This window comes from Centroberyx gerrardi, chromosome 7 (assembly GCF_048128805.1).
Source record: "Centroberyx gerrardi isolate f3 chromosome 7, fCenGer3.hap1.cur.20231027, whole genome shotgun sequence".
Lineage (NCBI taxonomy): Eukaryota > Metazoa > Chordata > Actinopteri > Beryciformes > Berycidae > Centroberyx > Centroberyx gerrardi.
Window position 1 is genome coordinate 33,207,498 of NC_136003.1, and position 15,660 is coordinate 33,223,157.

General features: G+C 41.8%; 1 protein-coding gene across 1 annotated transcript; it reads right to left on the reverse strand.

The window, feature by feature from the left end:
* Nucleotides 1–195: 195 nt before the first annotated feature.
* Nucleotides 196–13,796, reverse strand: LOC139920204 (beta-1,4 N-acetylgalactosaminyltransferase 1-like). The gene is made up of 11 exons (XM_078284550.1): nt 13,768–13,796; nt 13,512–13,655; nt 12,160–12,266; nt 11,162–11,199; nt 6,819–6,885; nt 5,384–5,497; nt 4,353–4,439; nt 3,696–3,877; nt 2,807–2,950; nt 944–1,172; nt 196–429 (listed from the first exon to the last, which is right to left on the reverse strand). The coding sequence occupies exons 1-11, from the start codon at nt 13,794–13,796 to the stop codon at nt 227–229; spliced, it is 1,344 nt and encodes a 447-aa protein (XP_078140676.1). The 3' UTR covers nt 196–226.
* Nucleotides 13,797–15,660: the final 1,864 nt, after the last annotated feature.

Genomic DNA, 15,660 nt, shown 5'->3' on the forward strand with positions numbered 1-15,660 from the left:
TGCTGTTACCGGACGGGCGGAGCAGGGAGCTTCTGGTTTCTACTAATAGGGATCATGACCAAATTTGTCATTTGGGCCCAGGGTTCAAAATACAGAACTATCCCTTTAATTCATAATTCGGTAGTGTATCATTATCGTCACATTACATTTTGATTAAAGTCAAATTTTGATGACCGCTGACCTCGACTGATTAAATGTTCAAATGGCTTCTCTTTGTTCTAGTTTTCTATCCAAAGTGAACACATTTCAGGTGGTTTTTGTAGAAGTGCAGCTTCAGTTTGAGCTCCTGGTCGCCCCCTCCTGGGTGTCTGAAGGCGTTGTAGCGAGCCTGGTCCTTGTTTTGGCTTCCTGTGGCTTTGGGCTGGTGGCCGATGGACACGTGGCTACAGGAGGCGACCAGCAAGGAGCCCAGCCCGTCCATGAAGAACTCTACAGAGAGAGACGGACATTTGGTCTCAAAGAAAAGAAATACTTGTAACATGGCTGTTCAGTGAAAACTGCAAGGACCAAACTCTGTCTATGTATGGCTCTGGACCCACCCGAGTATCCAAACTCTGTCTATTGGCTCTGGACCCACCTGAGTGTCCAAACTCTGTCTCTGTATGGCTCTGGACCCACCTGAGTGTCCAAACTCTGTCTATTGGCTCTGGACCCACCTGAGTGTCTAAACTCTGTCTCTGTATGGCTCTGGACCCACCTGAGTGTCCATACTCTGTCTATGTATGGCTCTGGACCCACCGGAGTGTCCAAACTCTGTCTATGTATGGCTCTGGACCCACCTGAGTGTCTAAACTCTGTCTCTGTATGGCTCTGGACCCACCTGAGTGTCTAAACTCTGTCTCTGTATGGCTCTGGACCCACCTGAGTGTCCAAACTCTGTCTCCGTATGGCTCTGGACCCACCTGAGTGTCCAAACTCTGTCTATGTATGGCTCTGGACCCACCTGAGTGCGCCACTCTCTGCAGCTTGGGGTCGAATCCCACCCTCCGCGCCGCGTCCGTACGAGCCAGGAAGAAGTTGACCACCCCACTGGCCAGAGAGCATTGTGGGAAATCAGGAAGTGGGTGGAACTTCCCGTTGGACTTCCTGTTCAGGCAGCCTCCATCTTCCTCCTCGCCTTCCTCATAGAGAAGAGAGAAAACAAACTGGTTCCCAGTTACTGACCCCCCGACCTGAGAGAGAGAGAGAGAGAGAGAGAGAGAGAGAGAGAGAGAACTTGTGTCTTATATGTATTATAGGAAACAATGAATAATCAATCATTAATAACTGATACATAACAATAATTTCAATCTTTTCTTCTTCTAAACTTTATGCAACTTTCAAAAAAATAATTACAAAGTGATATGATGTCAATAAAACAACTGTAAGAAAACATCAAGAACATAAATGTAAAAAAAAAGAAAAAGGCAGGCGTTAATTGAAAACTGTGGTACAGAAGAATAAAGCAGGCAAATTCAGTCAGAAAAAAATCTTTAAAGATATGAGAGTCTGTCTGTAGACTTAGGCCCTAGCCAAAATTCAGGAAAAACGCCTAAAATGACATACCCAAAATTAATCAGGAATAGCTCCTCAACCATAAGGCCTATATGCATAGTTCTGGTCTCCTTTGATAGGTAAGAAGCTAAGGAATATAAATCCACTGTAAGTAAACCTATATCCATTACCATTCCAGAGTAAATGGAGATGCAATAAAGGAAAAATTAAGATTTTCATCCTCGCCTAGTATATAATCTAAATTTCAAAGGCAATATCACCATTATAACCAAGATCCCATGGATAATGATGCAACTGAATGTGTTCTCCTACTCCTTGACTACAACTGTAACAATAAAATACAACATTTATGATACAATTTATAAAGATATACTCTCGGTCTCCATGCTTTGACCAATTGGGTACCCAAAGTGTCCATCTGTGCTTTTTGTGTTTTCTGACTGTTTACTGGGAATTTTACTTCAAAATACTATTTATTTCCATATAGCCATGTTACAAATAACAGAAATCTCCAAAAAACATACAAATAGTAATAAACACAATGAATATTGATCAAGTTTGTGCGTCCTGTGCCTTCCTGCGTAATGACATTGAATCAGGGCCACAGAGCTCGCGAGTAACTAAAATCTGCCATTTTTGGTGAAAATAACGTAAGCCTTGGTGAAATATTATGGCAAGAACATAGATTTTTGTCAGTGTGACTGTAAAACGTGAAATTTGACTGCTACGTTTCCCCGGAAATGGCGGAAGTTGTGTTGCTCGGGTGGTGATGCATTTAGTGTCATTGGAAAGCTGGGAATTTCTAGTTTCCAGCGATACCAAGCATGTTATTATCCCAGCGCATTTGAACACAACTGGCTCTTATATTTACAAATATTTGTACGACATTATTATTAAAATACTTCGTAATCAGACATAGTTTGGACAACATACAATTGGTTTACGGATTCTGAAAGCTCAAGACCGCATGTTTTCAAAACAGTATAACACTCATGTCATATAGAAAAATAATTCAACTTTTCACAGCGACTTTTCCTCACTATGCCATTGGGGTACCGGGACCTTCGGGTAGAACTGTTAAGACGTAATTTAAAAGAGAAAGCTGATTATGCCAGTCTTACTAGTATTTCTGTTTATAAGAACTTTATAAGATTGTAATAGAGAGTAAATCTTCCACCTGCTCTCTTGACCCTGTCACCACTACATTTTTTAAGAGGGTTTTCAATAGTGTTTCAAACTCTGCTCTGAAAAATAAAATTTAAATAAAATTTAAAATGCGTTTTCCAAAATATATAAGTGATGTCATTCTCACCACATCCAGGTCAGGCACCGCCTCCATCACCTCCACCAGCTTCTCTATCTTTGTTTCCTTTGTAAACAGGAAGTCGTCATCCACCCACAGGAAGTACTTGGTGGTTACCTGGGAGACGGCCAGGTTCCTGCCAGCGAACCAGCCCTGTGGGAGGAAACACGTTTCACACTGGAAATCTTTTACAGCCGAGTGTTTGGAGCGCCCTCTAGTGGCCAGAGAGACCAGCAGCACTGCATGGAAGTCAATGAGACTAATGAGCGCTCATTGGCTGAAAGGGTTCATGAATATTAAGTATCTGAATGAATTATTCATTAGGTATTGCACAAAAACTCTTCTTTTTTTTATCAAAAACAAAACATATGATCAAGCTTTACATCCAGAGGAAATACTACCTGTGTCGAATAATACATGTCAGTGAATTCAGTCCGTTATTGGAGGTTTCAGTCATTCACAAGACTTTAGTTTAGTTTAGTTTAGTTTAGTTGAGTTTAGTTTATTCAACAAAGATCAGGAGCAGGATTACCTTACAACTTGTTCGTCAAGGATAACACAATAAAGTCACAGACTTATTTCCATCGTGGTCCTTGATATCAATAGCAAAGATATCTGTTTTTAGTTGTAGCTCTGTTTTCTATATCTCTGTATCTCTAGTATTACTTTTTATTTCTAGTTTTTATTTATGTATTTGTTTTATTCAACTTTATTTAAATTTTACCTCATTATTACCTCATTCATTGTATGTAAAGTCCTTTGTAAACATTTAGAAAAGCGCTATGCAAATAAGGTTCTAAAGTATTATTATTAGTAGTAGTAGTAATAATATTATACATTAGTCATAACTACTTAACAAATCTTTATTCAATGATCTCAGCCATGTGTGTGTGTGCACCTGTGCTGGGGGCATGATGTAGTGTTGGATGTATTCTCCGGTGATGCTCTGTGGTTCGAAGCTGTCGTCGGCGATGATGACATTTATGTTGTCATAGAAACGCCGGATGCTGCTCAGCAACACGTTCAACTCTCTGTAGCGCAGGAAGGTCTTAGTGACGACGGAGACCTGGGAGCTGATGTCTGACAGAGAGACGACGAGGCAAGGATTTGTTTTAAGAAAAATAAGATGTGAAGACGCAGTACGAGACCAGGTGACTTGTTACATTCAATTTTTTTGCTGTAAAAGGGGAAGCGCAATGCCTGAGGAGGCTGAACCAGTGTGAATGGGAAGCACACTGCAAAAAATATCCATCTTAACAAGTTATTAAATCCAGTATCTAGTCTTACAACAAGAGAGAAATGTACTGATGGGATGAGATAATTTAACTTGTTTTCACTGCATCTGAATAAAGTGACAATTTCTTGATGCTAATGGAACGCTAAACTTTATTCTGCCTTGTTTCAAGATACTGACACTTTCTGAAACAAGTAAAAACCGCAAAATACGATTTTGAGACACATTATTACACTAAATGACTTGCAGTGCAGCTACAGAGGGGTTTTCAGGTGACATGACACATTCTCCAGCGTTCCTCCATGGTAACTGGAGTCCTACCTTTGCCCATTTCATAGAGGATCGGCAGGCGAGGCTGCTGGATGACGATGGGGAAGACAGCCTCATGGTTCTCATACCGGAAGTGAGCTGAGGACAGAAGAGACTTTTAACAAGTTAGTCGAAGTACACTTCCTGTTTCTTAATCCCTAATTAGTTAATTAAGACATTTTGGGGGTGGGGTGGGGGATCTTGACTGTGGCATAGATCTATTCCCATTGCCAGTGAATCTACATCTCTCAACAATCGCCTGATGAACCAAACTGCACCAAGACGTCCGTCAGTAAGGCCCGTTACAGACTCGACGTCAGCAACGCACGCAACAACGCAAAGGGCAACGCAAGCAGCGTTTCTCACATTCTTGTGTAGCAAAACGTTTAGTCCAAAATTTGCAACGCGACGCTAACGCCTGCTGCAGTATCACACGGTTCAGGTAGGGACGCTAAATGAAAATTACTGCTAAACGAGCAGCTAGAATGAAGAAGTAATTTCCTGTGTAAACAACTGAAAATGACAGTGACTCAGTCAGAAGAGACACCGACTGAACTGATGCACGCACGTCTTCTTTAAACTTTTTCTTTTGGCGGCGATGGATTTCTCTCGACATTTCTCTACAGTAGCCATATGCTCATATGTCAATGTTCCAGATAATATAGTACTGCCATGCTCCAGACTAGTGGCTTTGCTCCCCCTTGTGGATAAATGCAGTATCACCTCAGACAGAGATCTATGAAGCTGTGTAAGCAGACAGCTTGCGTAGGTCAAGAACTTGCCGTGCGGGAAGTCTGTAACGGGCCTAACTCAATACACTAATTCTTGTTGAACACTCACACATGCATTTTCTAACACACACACACGCATGTACACACATACACGGGCACTGACAACCGCACTTCCCCTTTGACTTAACTTCCTCCATCAGGACTATTTCAGTTTAGCTACTTCCCCTTGCTTGTTATTTTATGCATCTTGTTGCTGAGCATTTAGATTTAGATTCTGTTTTCCAGTTCAGTTGCACTGTATAAGGCACATACCGAGGTCTCCAGTGTGTACATGGTAGACAGTGCTGCTATAGGAGACTTTAGCCAGCAGGTCGTTGAGCTCAGCCAGGCTGCTGGACTCCACAGTCAGCGCACTCTCACCATCACCTGTTGTTTAGAACCATGGATTTACATCACAGAAAAATGAGAGAAACGGTCTTCAATCATTTCCCCCCAGTTTACAGTTTTAAACCACCAGCCACCTCCACACCCAGCTGGTCCAAGGGGCGTCGCTGATCCAACTTACCACAACGGAACATGAACACCTTAAATTCAAGTTAAAACATGAGAAATCTCTGGAATGAGGATAGGTGATGGCAGTCAGTTACAGAAATGGGGTGGCAGGGCGGCCTAGAGCCCGACCCCGACCCCATGATGGCAAACCTCCGCCCTGCTGAAGTGTCCCGGAGCAACACGCTGAAGCCCTACCAGCTCCAGACCCTGACCTCTGACCTCTGACCTACCTACGGAGGGGGGCGAGGGAAAAGAAAGATTCATGAAGTAATTTCATCTCATATTATGTCTTAAAATGTTTTACTTTTATTAAGATAAGTGAAAAAATATATACCATAGCGGTGAGTGTTAGTAAGTAATAAGTAAGGGATAATGCACTGCAAGCTGTTCATTATTGCAAAATAATGCTGACTGGCTCGCTGGACATTATCCAGTTTATTACACGACTACTTATCAAAGACATTAATTATTGACATGAAAAATAATTTTATTGCAAGCTTAAGTAATTTACAAGCTTCTGTCAAAAACTAGCAGCACTGTCTGCAGTAACGTCTTTTTGCCACAAGGTGTCGCCAGTTCATTTGATATGAAATCAACAAGAACGACTGGGCTTCCTCTGCAGAAGTTCAAGTTTGCCAGTTAGCTAACTGGCATTCCAAAAAACTGTGGTTCTTTGGCTCCGCCCATTGGCGTTTAACTCAACCAATATTGATTATTATTTCTGCCTCCAGAGCAGCTCCATTTGTAGAACAGAAACTACAGTCTAGGATGGAGTAATGCTGCATTCAATTCAAAATTAGAAGCTGGAAATTCTGACTTTCTTGACATGCTACATCCTTACTTTAGCATGTTCATAATCTTTGTCAGTATTATATGGCCTTAAATCTATCAAAACCTCCATGTGTAAATGGTTAAACGTGAATTTTAAATGTAAAGTTGAATTTACAGTTGCTACCATGCTATTCTAACTAGCCAGCTAATGTTGCCAGATATAATTGACACAGCATTAGCTGTTGCCTGGGGAACAGGATTCTACATTTGGCAAATTTAAATCAAGAGGGCATCCATGTTAGTTTCTCTGAGCTGGACCACTGGAATGCACAGAGGTCGGAGGTCAGAGGGAACTTTCATCTGGGAACTTCCGACCTCAGATTCTGAGTGGAACACAACATTAGTCCTGATATTGGAATCTCACCTTTGACCTTTACCCTTTCACCTGGACTCTCTGTGGCCAAGACGCCTCTGGACACAGTCAGCGACACCTACAGGAAAGACACATGAAGTAACAGTCTTTGTGAGTGTGTGTATGTGTGTGTGAACCTAGTGAGGACCAGAACCCATTTCTTTGATGTTCTCATCTGACATCATATCCCAGAATTCACCCAACATAACTCAACAGTACGAACATCATTATTAGCATCATTAGCATTCCTAATTAAAACCAATGAGCTAGCCTGCGGCTACATCTTACAACTTCTGCATCCAGAGCGACTTGCAAAGACTAGTGCTTCTCTAAATCTGCTCTTATCTCAGAATGTGTCACATAGTACTTGACTCTATACATGATATATATAATTGAAAATGGGTAGGGTGACATACAGTAGTTCTATGAAAAATGTATATTTATAATTTTGGCGGGTAAGGATGACCAGAACCAAAAAGAGAACCAACAATTTATTTTCGGACACTGGACTCATAAAACACTGGGATTCAGACGGTTCAGATATAATGTTAGGTATAAAAATAGCTCAGTTATTCCCTGAGGAAAGAAAACACTGAGTGAAAAGGAGAATTCCCTCTTCCACACCAAGGTTTGGTGACACTCTACAATAAAGGCATCTGGTTCAGAGTAGAAGAAAGGCACGCACATCCTGACTGAAGTGCAGCTACATGGAATGAATGCAATGCTTCCTTTAGCAGAATTCGTTACCGGGCCCATTATCTATTGATTTATTACCGAGCCATCACGCTCTAATAAATTCTGCAAAAGGAGGCATCGCAGTGTGCGGACTGTTTGTCATTCCAAGGTTTAGGAAACATGACAGTAAAGAACTTTGGAAGTTTGAGACTTGCCTTTCCTTCAGTGTCGATGGAGGCTTTCATTCAAAAACGCTGAACAGTTTGGGGGAAAAAAATGGTGGCAGAAATTGTTATTTAGTATTTCAAAGACACAGATAATTTCATTCCCACATAGGAAACCATTTAGTAGGCAAAAGTCTTGATGCCTCATGACCTTGATAGTAACCCAAAATGTCTTTTACTTTGCCCGCAACCATTTTATTATAGTAGGATTTTAATTTTTTTTTAGGGTAAAGATCTCATTTTGGAATGGATTTGTTCAATTCAAATTCAAATTCTGCTTTAAAAGTTGATTTTTCATCTTGAGAAACGCATTTTATGATGTAAAGTTTCATTATGTCTCATCCAATCACAACCTTTCTGTTAGCATGCATCCTTAATGAAGAGTGTAACCATGGAAACCAAGCGGAGACCTGGGCTGTGGCCGGAATGGATCACTATTCCCTCACTTGTATTTCCCTATATAGTGCTGCTCTATTAGTGCACTAATTAGCGGTAAATCACACATGATTAATGAGTGAATTCGGACACTTAATTCATCATCATTCATCATCAACCTGCGTCTGCATTCACCAGTCACATAAACAAATGTTTCAACTAACATTTGACAAGTTGCCAATATTCCTTCAAAGCCAACCACATGTGTCAACCGTATAAATCCAGGTGTGCGGTTTCCTTCACGTTTTGGACTTCTCACTAGCTGACATTAACAAAACACATGTTACAATAAGCTGTGTACCGTATAACTTGCAGCTAGAGATAAATACCTTCCTGAACAACAGACCTTAATGTTAATGTTAGCGTTAACGAGCTCAAATTAGCGTAACAAAACGTGCACTTATAATTAGTTATGAATTGGCAGTTAAAAGAAAACATCTTTAGAATAGCTTGACATCTTTTTGGTACCAAAAAAGTTTATTTACTTGCATTTGTAAACGAGGTTTAGTGAAGAAGAGGATGCCATCATTATAAAACCACGGAAGGGTTACAACTTCGTTGCTTGGTAACGGCCAGGTGACGACAGACTCGCAATGCATTGTGGTATACTTTCACCGTTTTAGTGACCAGGCTTGTTCACTAGATATTACAGTGCATTGTGGGAAATATGTAGTGCCCTCAAAATCATTCCACAATATCATTTTGCGATTCGGACACTAACAAAAAATGTCTGACGTACGTATTAGTGCCCTAAAACGCAAATAGTGATCCATTCCGGCCACAGCCCTGCACTCCAAACCCACAGCCACAGAATCAGAACAGATAGAAAGGTTCCTGCTGTCTAATGATAAATCTGCACAGACAGAAGGGGCAGAGAGGTCGGTGTGGGGTGTGAGCTCTTCCTCCAGGGAGCATAGAGGTGAACAGGCAGACCGCCGCCTCCTCAGCTGCTTACACGTCGACATTTTGTGCTGATATTTGTTACCGTTACATTTTGACCATTTCATGGCAAGAAAAATCCAACTATTCAATTTCAGGTTTGTTTATTTGTATAGCGCTTTATCACAAGCATGTCTCAAAGGACTTTACAGAGAATGAGCCTAACTAGATCTCACTACTCAACAATCAACCATAGAACAGAATGATATAGGACAAACATCAGTTAGAGCAAGACACATAAAAGCATATTTTAGCACCAGCAGCCTTAGACCCTCAATGCATACAAGGAAAACATTGTTAGGAAAAAAAAGATCCCTTGGGCGGGCCGAGGCACAGAGGGATGCCCGAGCGGGACAGCTGAGCGTGCAGTAGGTGCCGGGACAAACAGTGACAGGATCATGGGCAGTGACATGGGGAAAACAGAGAGACAGAGAGAGGCAAAATGCAGCAGAAAGATGGCCCACGATCAGCGCTAATATCCACAGAAACAAGGGCAGCACTTGCGATTCATTTCCAGGTAGAAACAACACCAGAGATGGGATGGGACTTTGGCAGCACTGACGACCGTAAGAGCTAGGGCAGCACCCAGCCTGCCAGGGGGAAACACTGCACCGGAGTCTGAGAAAGGGGAAAGGCAGACAGACCGCCACACACCCACACACACACACACACACAGCACAACACGCATACTCTGCCACGTACACACTCATACAGACAGTATCCAGTGTTTCCCCCAGACTTTTATTCTTGTCAGGGTGGAAACGCCTCATCAAAACTCAAATTCTGAGCCCCCACTCTCTCTGGGGTATATTTCTGCCTTTAAATTAAGAATTAGTTGGCAACAAGCATAGTTGACGATTTAAATGGATAATTAATGTGCAAAGAACATGAAATGTCATGTCAGGTTTTCCAGACTGGAGACAGACAGGAGGAACCTCCATTATATCACAGGTGATTATATCTGATATCTAATAAAAGGACGATATCTGCTCCATTGATCAGTGGAACCCTTCTACTTAGCTTGACAGGCCATCAGTCCAGGTAATGGAGTGGGTGGTAACTTGTTGTGTGGCTCCCTAACTGACGTGTCATGTATTTTCTTAACGTGTTGTTTGATGGCTGCATCCATTTGGGACTTGTTATGTTTTGAGATTACATTTTGGATATTTGTAAAACCAGTTCTGCTAGTGAAGAAGTGAAACAGGAGATCGGTGTGGAAGGTTTTAGGTTGGCTCGTTTTGCATTTCACCTTTTATTTTACTCATTCAGCTGAGGCTCTTATCCAGATCGACTAACAAAGAGTGAGCAGGTAGACATTTGGGTCACACCGATATATCGGTGCTGATATGTTATTAAATATCAGATGTCGTCCACGTCTGATATGATATATCCCTGTGTTCAGGGAGGTTCCTCCCTTAATTTGTCTGGGTGTCAATGGAGAGATTTAGTGTCCCATGATGGTCTAAATTCTGTTTCCATCCTGACAAGAATAAAAATCTGAGGGAAACACTGGATACCTGGTCAAAAAAATGGTAAAGATACCGAATATCAGCGCAAAATATCTACTGATTTGAATACAATACAATCAGCATTTTTGGCATGAAAATGGAAAAAAATCATATATTTAATATCGTCTACTGGCACCTTCAATCCAAAAATATCAGAATTGGCTCTGAGAAACAAACCCATATCGGTCGAACCCTGGTAGCGGTTCAGAGCCTGAACTCACACCTCGCCGCAACGCTTCTGTCCCTTCCTGCTTTTATCTCCAAGGGTAACACCAAGATGGCCGCCGTAGCATGTTTGATAACATTGGCACGGAAACGTACCCGCCTTCAAAACAACACCAAGCAGATTCTGATTTCTGTGGGAGCCCTGCCTTCAATATTTTGTATTCGTTGTATTATATTAGATATGTTCTGTTTGTTGTTTTCGTATCTATATCCAGTAGATCATTAAAAGACTGAAGTTTCATTTTATCTCATCCTTGCTTGTTAACAAAGATTCGGCAGCCATCTTGTGTGGACCAGCCAGGCGGCCACTATATGATGCTGGGTTGATTAGCTCTGGGATCACACCAACCTTATAGCTGCTTCTCTTTCCTGTGTGCAGCGCTAAACCTGAAACCAAAACGACTTCTGGTGTCACACATTCACACTGTCTTGTTTAGTAACTCAGGTTTAATGGAGATTAGACAACAGATAATCTGATAATCCCCATCAAACTGGGCTAGTTGTGTTGTTTTGGCTGCTATGTTGCTCTTGTGGTAACCTGAGAGCTGAGGTGAGGCCAGCTGAGGGGAGGAGGCTGATTCGTTCAGGACCATTTAGTCGACTATGTAAACATGACAGTTTGTGAGTTTGTTGACCTGTTTTTCATGGTAAATGCGGTAGCAGCGCGGTGCTCTATTGTCCATTTTTGCCGGTTGTCAGCTGTCACTTGGCTCGATTAGACTTACTTCCCTGGTAACCAACTAACATAGCAACCATTAATCAATCATAGCCTCTGAACTGACTGCAGCGTTTGCAGAGGCCTCCGCAGAGTTTCATTTTTTGTCCGCACCGCGAACCACCGTGTATGAAATAGGTGGCTCAAAGTGGCCACTGGCCAATAAAGCGAGCGGCCCACTGGGAATTGTCCCGGTCCTCCCGATGGCCAGTCCACCACTGGTATTGTGTGGTGTAAGAGTGGTAGTGAGGGTGTACCACAGCAATAATCCTATAAAGGACATGCTTTACTTGATTATGGGTACAACAGGTACTTTTTTACTTTTACAGCGGTTTGGTCCACAAAAGTACTTTAAAAATAAACTTTACTTGACTTGACAAGGTACAAAACACGACTGACAAAAGTAGTGAAACACAGGAATAAAAACAGGAGAAAACAAGACAGATCAAGAACTCGCTGCCTGGTTACCACAAGAGTTACCATAGTATGGAATCCATTTTGATAAAGCACAGCTACAGATTTATGAGAATTATCAGCACCGTTTGAACAAGTCTTTGACCAATCAGGTTGCTTTGACTGAAACTTGACTACGTCTTTAACCAATCAGATTGCTGATCAGTGTTGTAGTGTACCTGGTATGAGAGTGGGGGTCAAAGGTCGCACTGTGAAACCCTGGATGGGATACTGCAGAGGAGTGTTAGACGGAGCAAACAGCAGACTGGATAGTACAGACCTGGTCCTGTAGAGAATGTGGAGAATCCCTTGGAATGTGGTAATATTGGTAAAAATTACTCATAATGTAAATCTGCATATTATGACTACTTATTTCCCCTTGCTAATTCACTCTTATAACCTTCATCAGTCACTGACAAATTTGCAAAGGTGAAATCTAGAAAAGATTATTTGTATGGTTTGTGCAAAATAGCAGATTTGGAAAAAAATGTTGATGATGTTGCTGTGAAATTAAGGCTCTTACATGACTTAATATGAACTGGTAAATAAATATGCCAAATTTCAGCTAAGCACTCATGTTGTTTTGGCAGCTCACTGCTGCATTTTCTGTAGCATCATAGTTGTGAATTTTAACTGTAATTTTCAGTTTTAGATCTATAACATGGTTGGATAGGGTTAGGTTTAGGTTTAAGGTTTATTTTCCAAAAACCTATCATATACATTTTTTGGGGGGGAAATAAATCATTACCTGAAGTTTATCATTCAATATGTGTAAAATCTGTTAAAGTGTCAACCAAGGACTGAAGTTCCCTTCTGTCCTTTAAGAATTACCATCATTTGGTTTAATGTTATGCTGTCAAAATAGTAAAATAGTAATTCCATGAAAGCAATCAATCAATCAATCAATCAATCAGTCAGTGAATCAGTGAGTGAGTGAATCAGTGAGTGAGTCAGTCAGTCAGTCAGACAGTCAGTCAGTCAGTCAGTCAGTCAGTCAGTCAGTCAGACAGTCAGACAGTCAGTCAGTCAGTCAGTCAGTCAGTCAGACAGTCAGTCAGTCAGTCAGTCAGTCAGTCAGACAGTCAGTCAGTCAGTCAGTCAGTCAGACAGACAGTCAGACAGTCAGACAGACAGTCAGTCAGTCAGACAGACAGTCAGACAGTCAGACAGTCAGACAGACAGTCAGACAGTCAGACAGACAGTCAGTCAGTCAGACAGACAGTCAGACAGTCAGACAGTCAGACAGTCAGTCAGTCAGTCAGTCAGACAGTCAGTCAGTCAGACAGTCAGACAGACAGTCAGACAGTCAGACAGACAGTCAGTCAGTCAGACAGACAGTCAGTCAGTCAGACAGTCAGACAGTCAGACAGTCAGTCAGACAGTCAGTCAGTCAGACAGACAGTCAGTCAGTCAGACAGACAGTCAGTCAGTCAGACAGACAGTCAGACAGTCAGTCAGTCAGACAGACAGTCAGACAGTCAGACAGTCAGACAGACAGTCAGACAGTCAGACAGACAGTCAGTCAGTCTACCTGGCCTTGTGTTTGTTGAGCTCCTCTGCTCGGCGTTGCTGCAGCTCCTCATACTGCTCCTTAGGGAGAAGTTCTCTGAAGATCATCGAGCCTTCAGGGCAGCTGCAGGGAGCGGGGGGGCGGGGAGCGCTGGAGGGCACCGTCCTGGAGGGGAAGGGGGGGGGGGGGTCAAAACACAGCTGACATTGCCTGCCGGTCGGCGCAGAGTTTACACCGAGGGGCGTCAAAGCACCACCTTCAGTGTCTGGAGTCCAACAGCAGCGCACTCTCACAGTATGGACGCATTTCTACTGCAAACACACTGACTACACTTGTGTCATGTTACCAATCAGAATAATCAAGCTGAGGATATCAAATGTTTGTAGATTTCGCTATAATCCATGATCAATAAAACTGTGAGGGTTGCCATTGATCCTTGGCCATTTAGCCATCTAGCTAGCTGGCTAGAGTAAAGCAGATTTTCAAGATTACATTTTCCCGACATATGATTATTGATTACCTTTGGGCAAAATGAAATAAAGAAAATGCCAAAATTCAAATTAGTTCTACACGATCAAATAATGTTAAAGGATAAAGTCGATGGTTTTTAATGCGTTTCTTACCGTCAACAAATCCTATGAAAATAACAAAATCAACAATGCGTTTGCTCTACTCCCGTTACTTTCTGACTTCCCACGTTCCGTTTTTATCCGTCAACCCGGAAGTCATTGGCTCCAATTGTAAGCTAAAAACCTTTAAATACAGCTCACAAAGACATAGTTTACATTTTAAAAATCGCTAACTGTTACCATGAAAAGTCAGACTGTTGTAGTTATTACCAAATCAAATTCAAATGGGAACAAATTCTTCATTACGCCGGGGACTATTTTCTGTGCTACGGAACTACTTTCCTGAGATGGAAAACGTGTTTACGGTCGGCTTATTAAGCTGTTTGAGGAAAAAGTCGGCCGGCCCGGTGCATCGTGATGATGAAATATGCTGCAGAGCAGCAGCATGGCTCTGTGACGTGTTTTTAATCCTTTTTTTAATACAATGCAGTTCTATGGCTGCTGGGACGTGAGGCTGCACTGGGCACCGGCTACATGGACGAGACTTGTTAGCAAAACAAAATCATTGCTGATTTTGTTATTTTCATAGGATTTGTTGACGGTAAGCAGTGCATTAAAAAACACCGGCCTGATCCTTTAAACTAACAGAAAACAATCAGTGAAAGGCTTGGTCTGCATGTACAGTTACTGATTGCATCTGTAAATGAAACTTCTTCCTGTCATATCTCTCAGTATGCAAATATAATTTTGCATACTGAGAGAGCTGAACTAGCCTGATATTCAGACTGAATGGCCATTTTGTTCCCACTCGATTATTCAGTCTGACATTGACATCACCTGACATCACATGACATCACCTGATATCTGACAGGTGAAGGCAGTTTTACTGGTTAATACGGCTAAGGAAGAGAGGCGAATTCCGACCATAGGGGTCCTTAGGGGTAGTATACACACACACAGACAGACAGACACACACACGCACACGCACACGCACACGCACACACACACACACACACGCACACGCACACACACACACACACACTGGGCTTTACCGTAGCTGCTGTGTGGCCTCAGTCGGGTCCTCTAGAGGACAGTAGTGGAATAGCAGGAAGGAGAGCAGCAGCAGGATTAACACACACACAGAGGCCACCTGAAATCCTGCTCTGCTAAACACAGCCATCTGTAGACACACACACACACACACACATACACACACACACACACACACACACACAATTAAAAAGGTTGAACATCACTTCTCTAGTCCCCCAAATGCCAAATTTACACTAAATATATTTTGGTCTGGTTTGCATTTAAGCTGTATGACAAAATTTCCTTCAAATTGGATAATGTAATTCCGATAAAAATCTGATAAAATAACTTAAATGAAACTTAAATGAAGTGTTGTTTTTGAAATTACATTAAATGAACTATCATCACTATGAAACTGGCTCATAGAGGTAAAATTGAAGGAATTCAAATACATGTAATTTGTCCTCATAATGCCAATGCATTTGAAATGTTTGTTTTATAATCATGTAAATAATATATTTGTATCAAACTGAAATAATTATGCTATATGTTCTGTGGTTACATAGATC

Excerpts from the sequence above, each read along its gene's own strand:
- LOC139920204 (XM_078284550.1), bottom strand. The coding sequence starts at position 13,796 with ATGCGTCCATACTGTGAGAGTGCGCTGCT. Across the intron at positions 11,200-12,159 it reads GACCCCCACTCTCATACCAG|GTTTAGCGCTGCACACAGGA; the intron begins GTACACTACAAC and ends TTTTGGTTTCAG. Across the intron at positions 2,951-3,695 it reads ACATCATGCCCCCAGCACAG|GGCTGGTTCGCTGGCAGGAA; the intron begins GTGCACACACAC and ends TTCCTCCCACAG.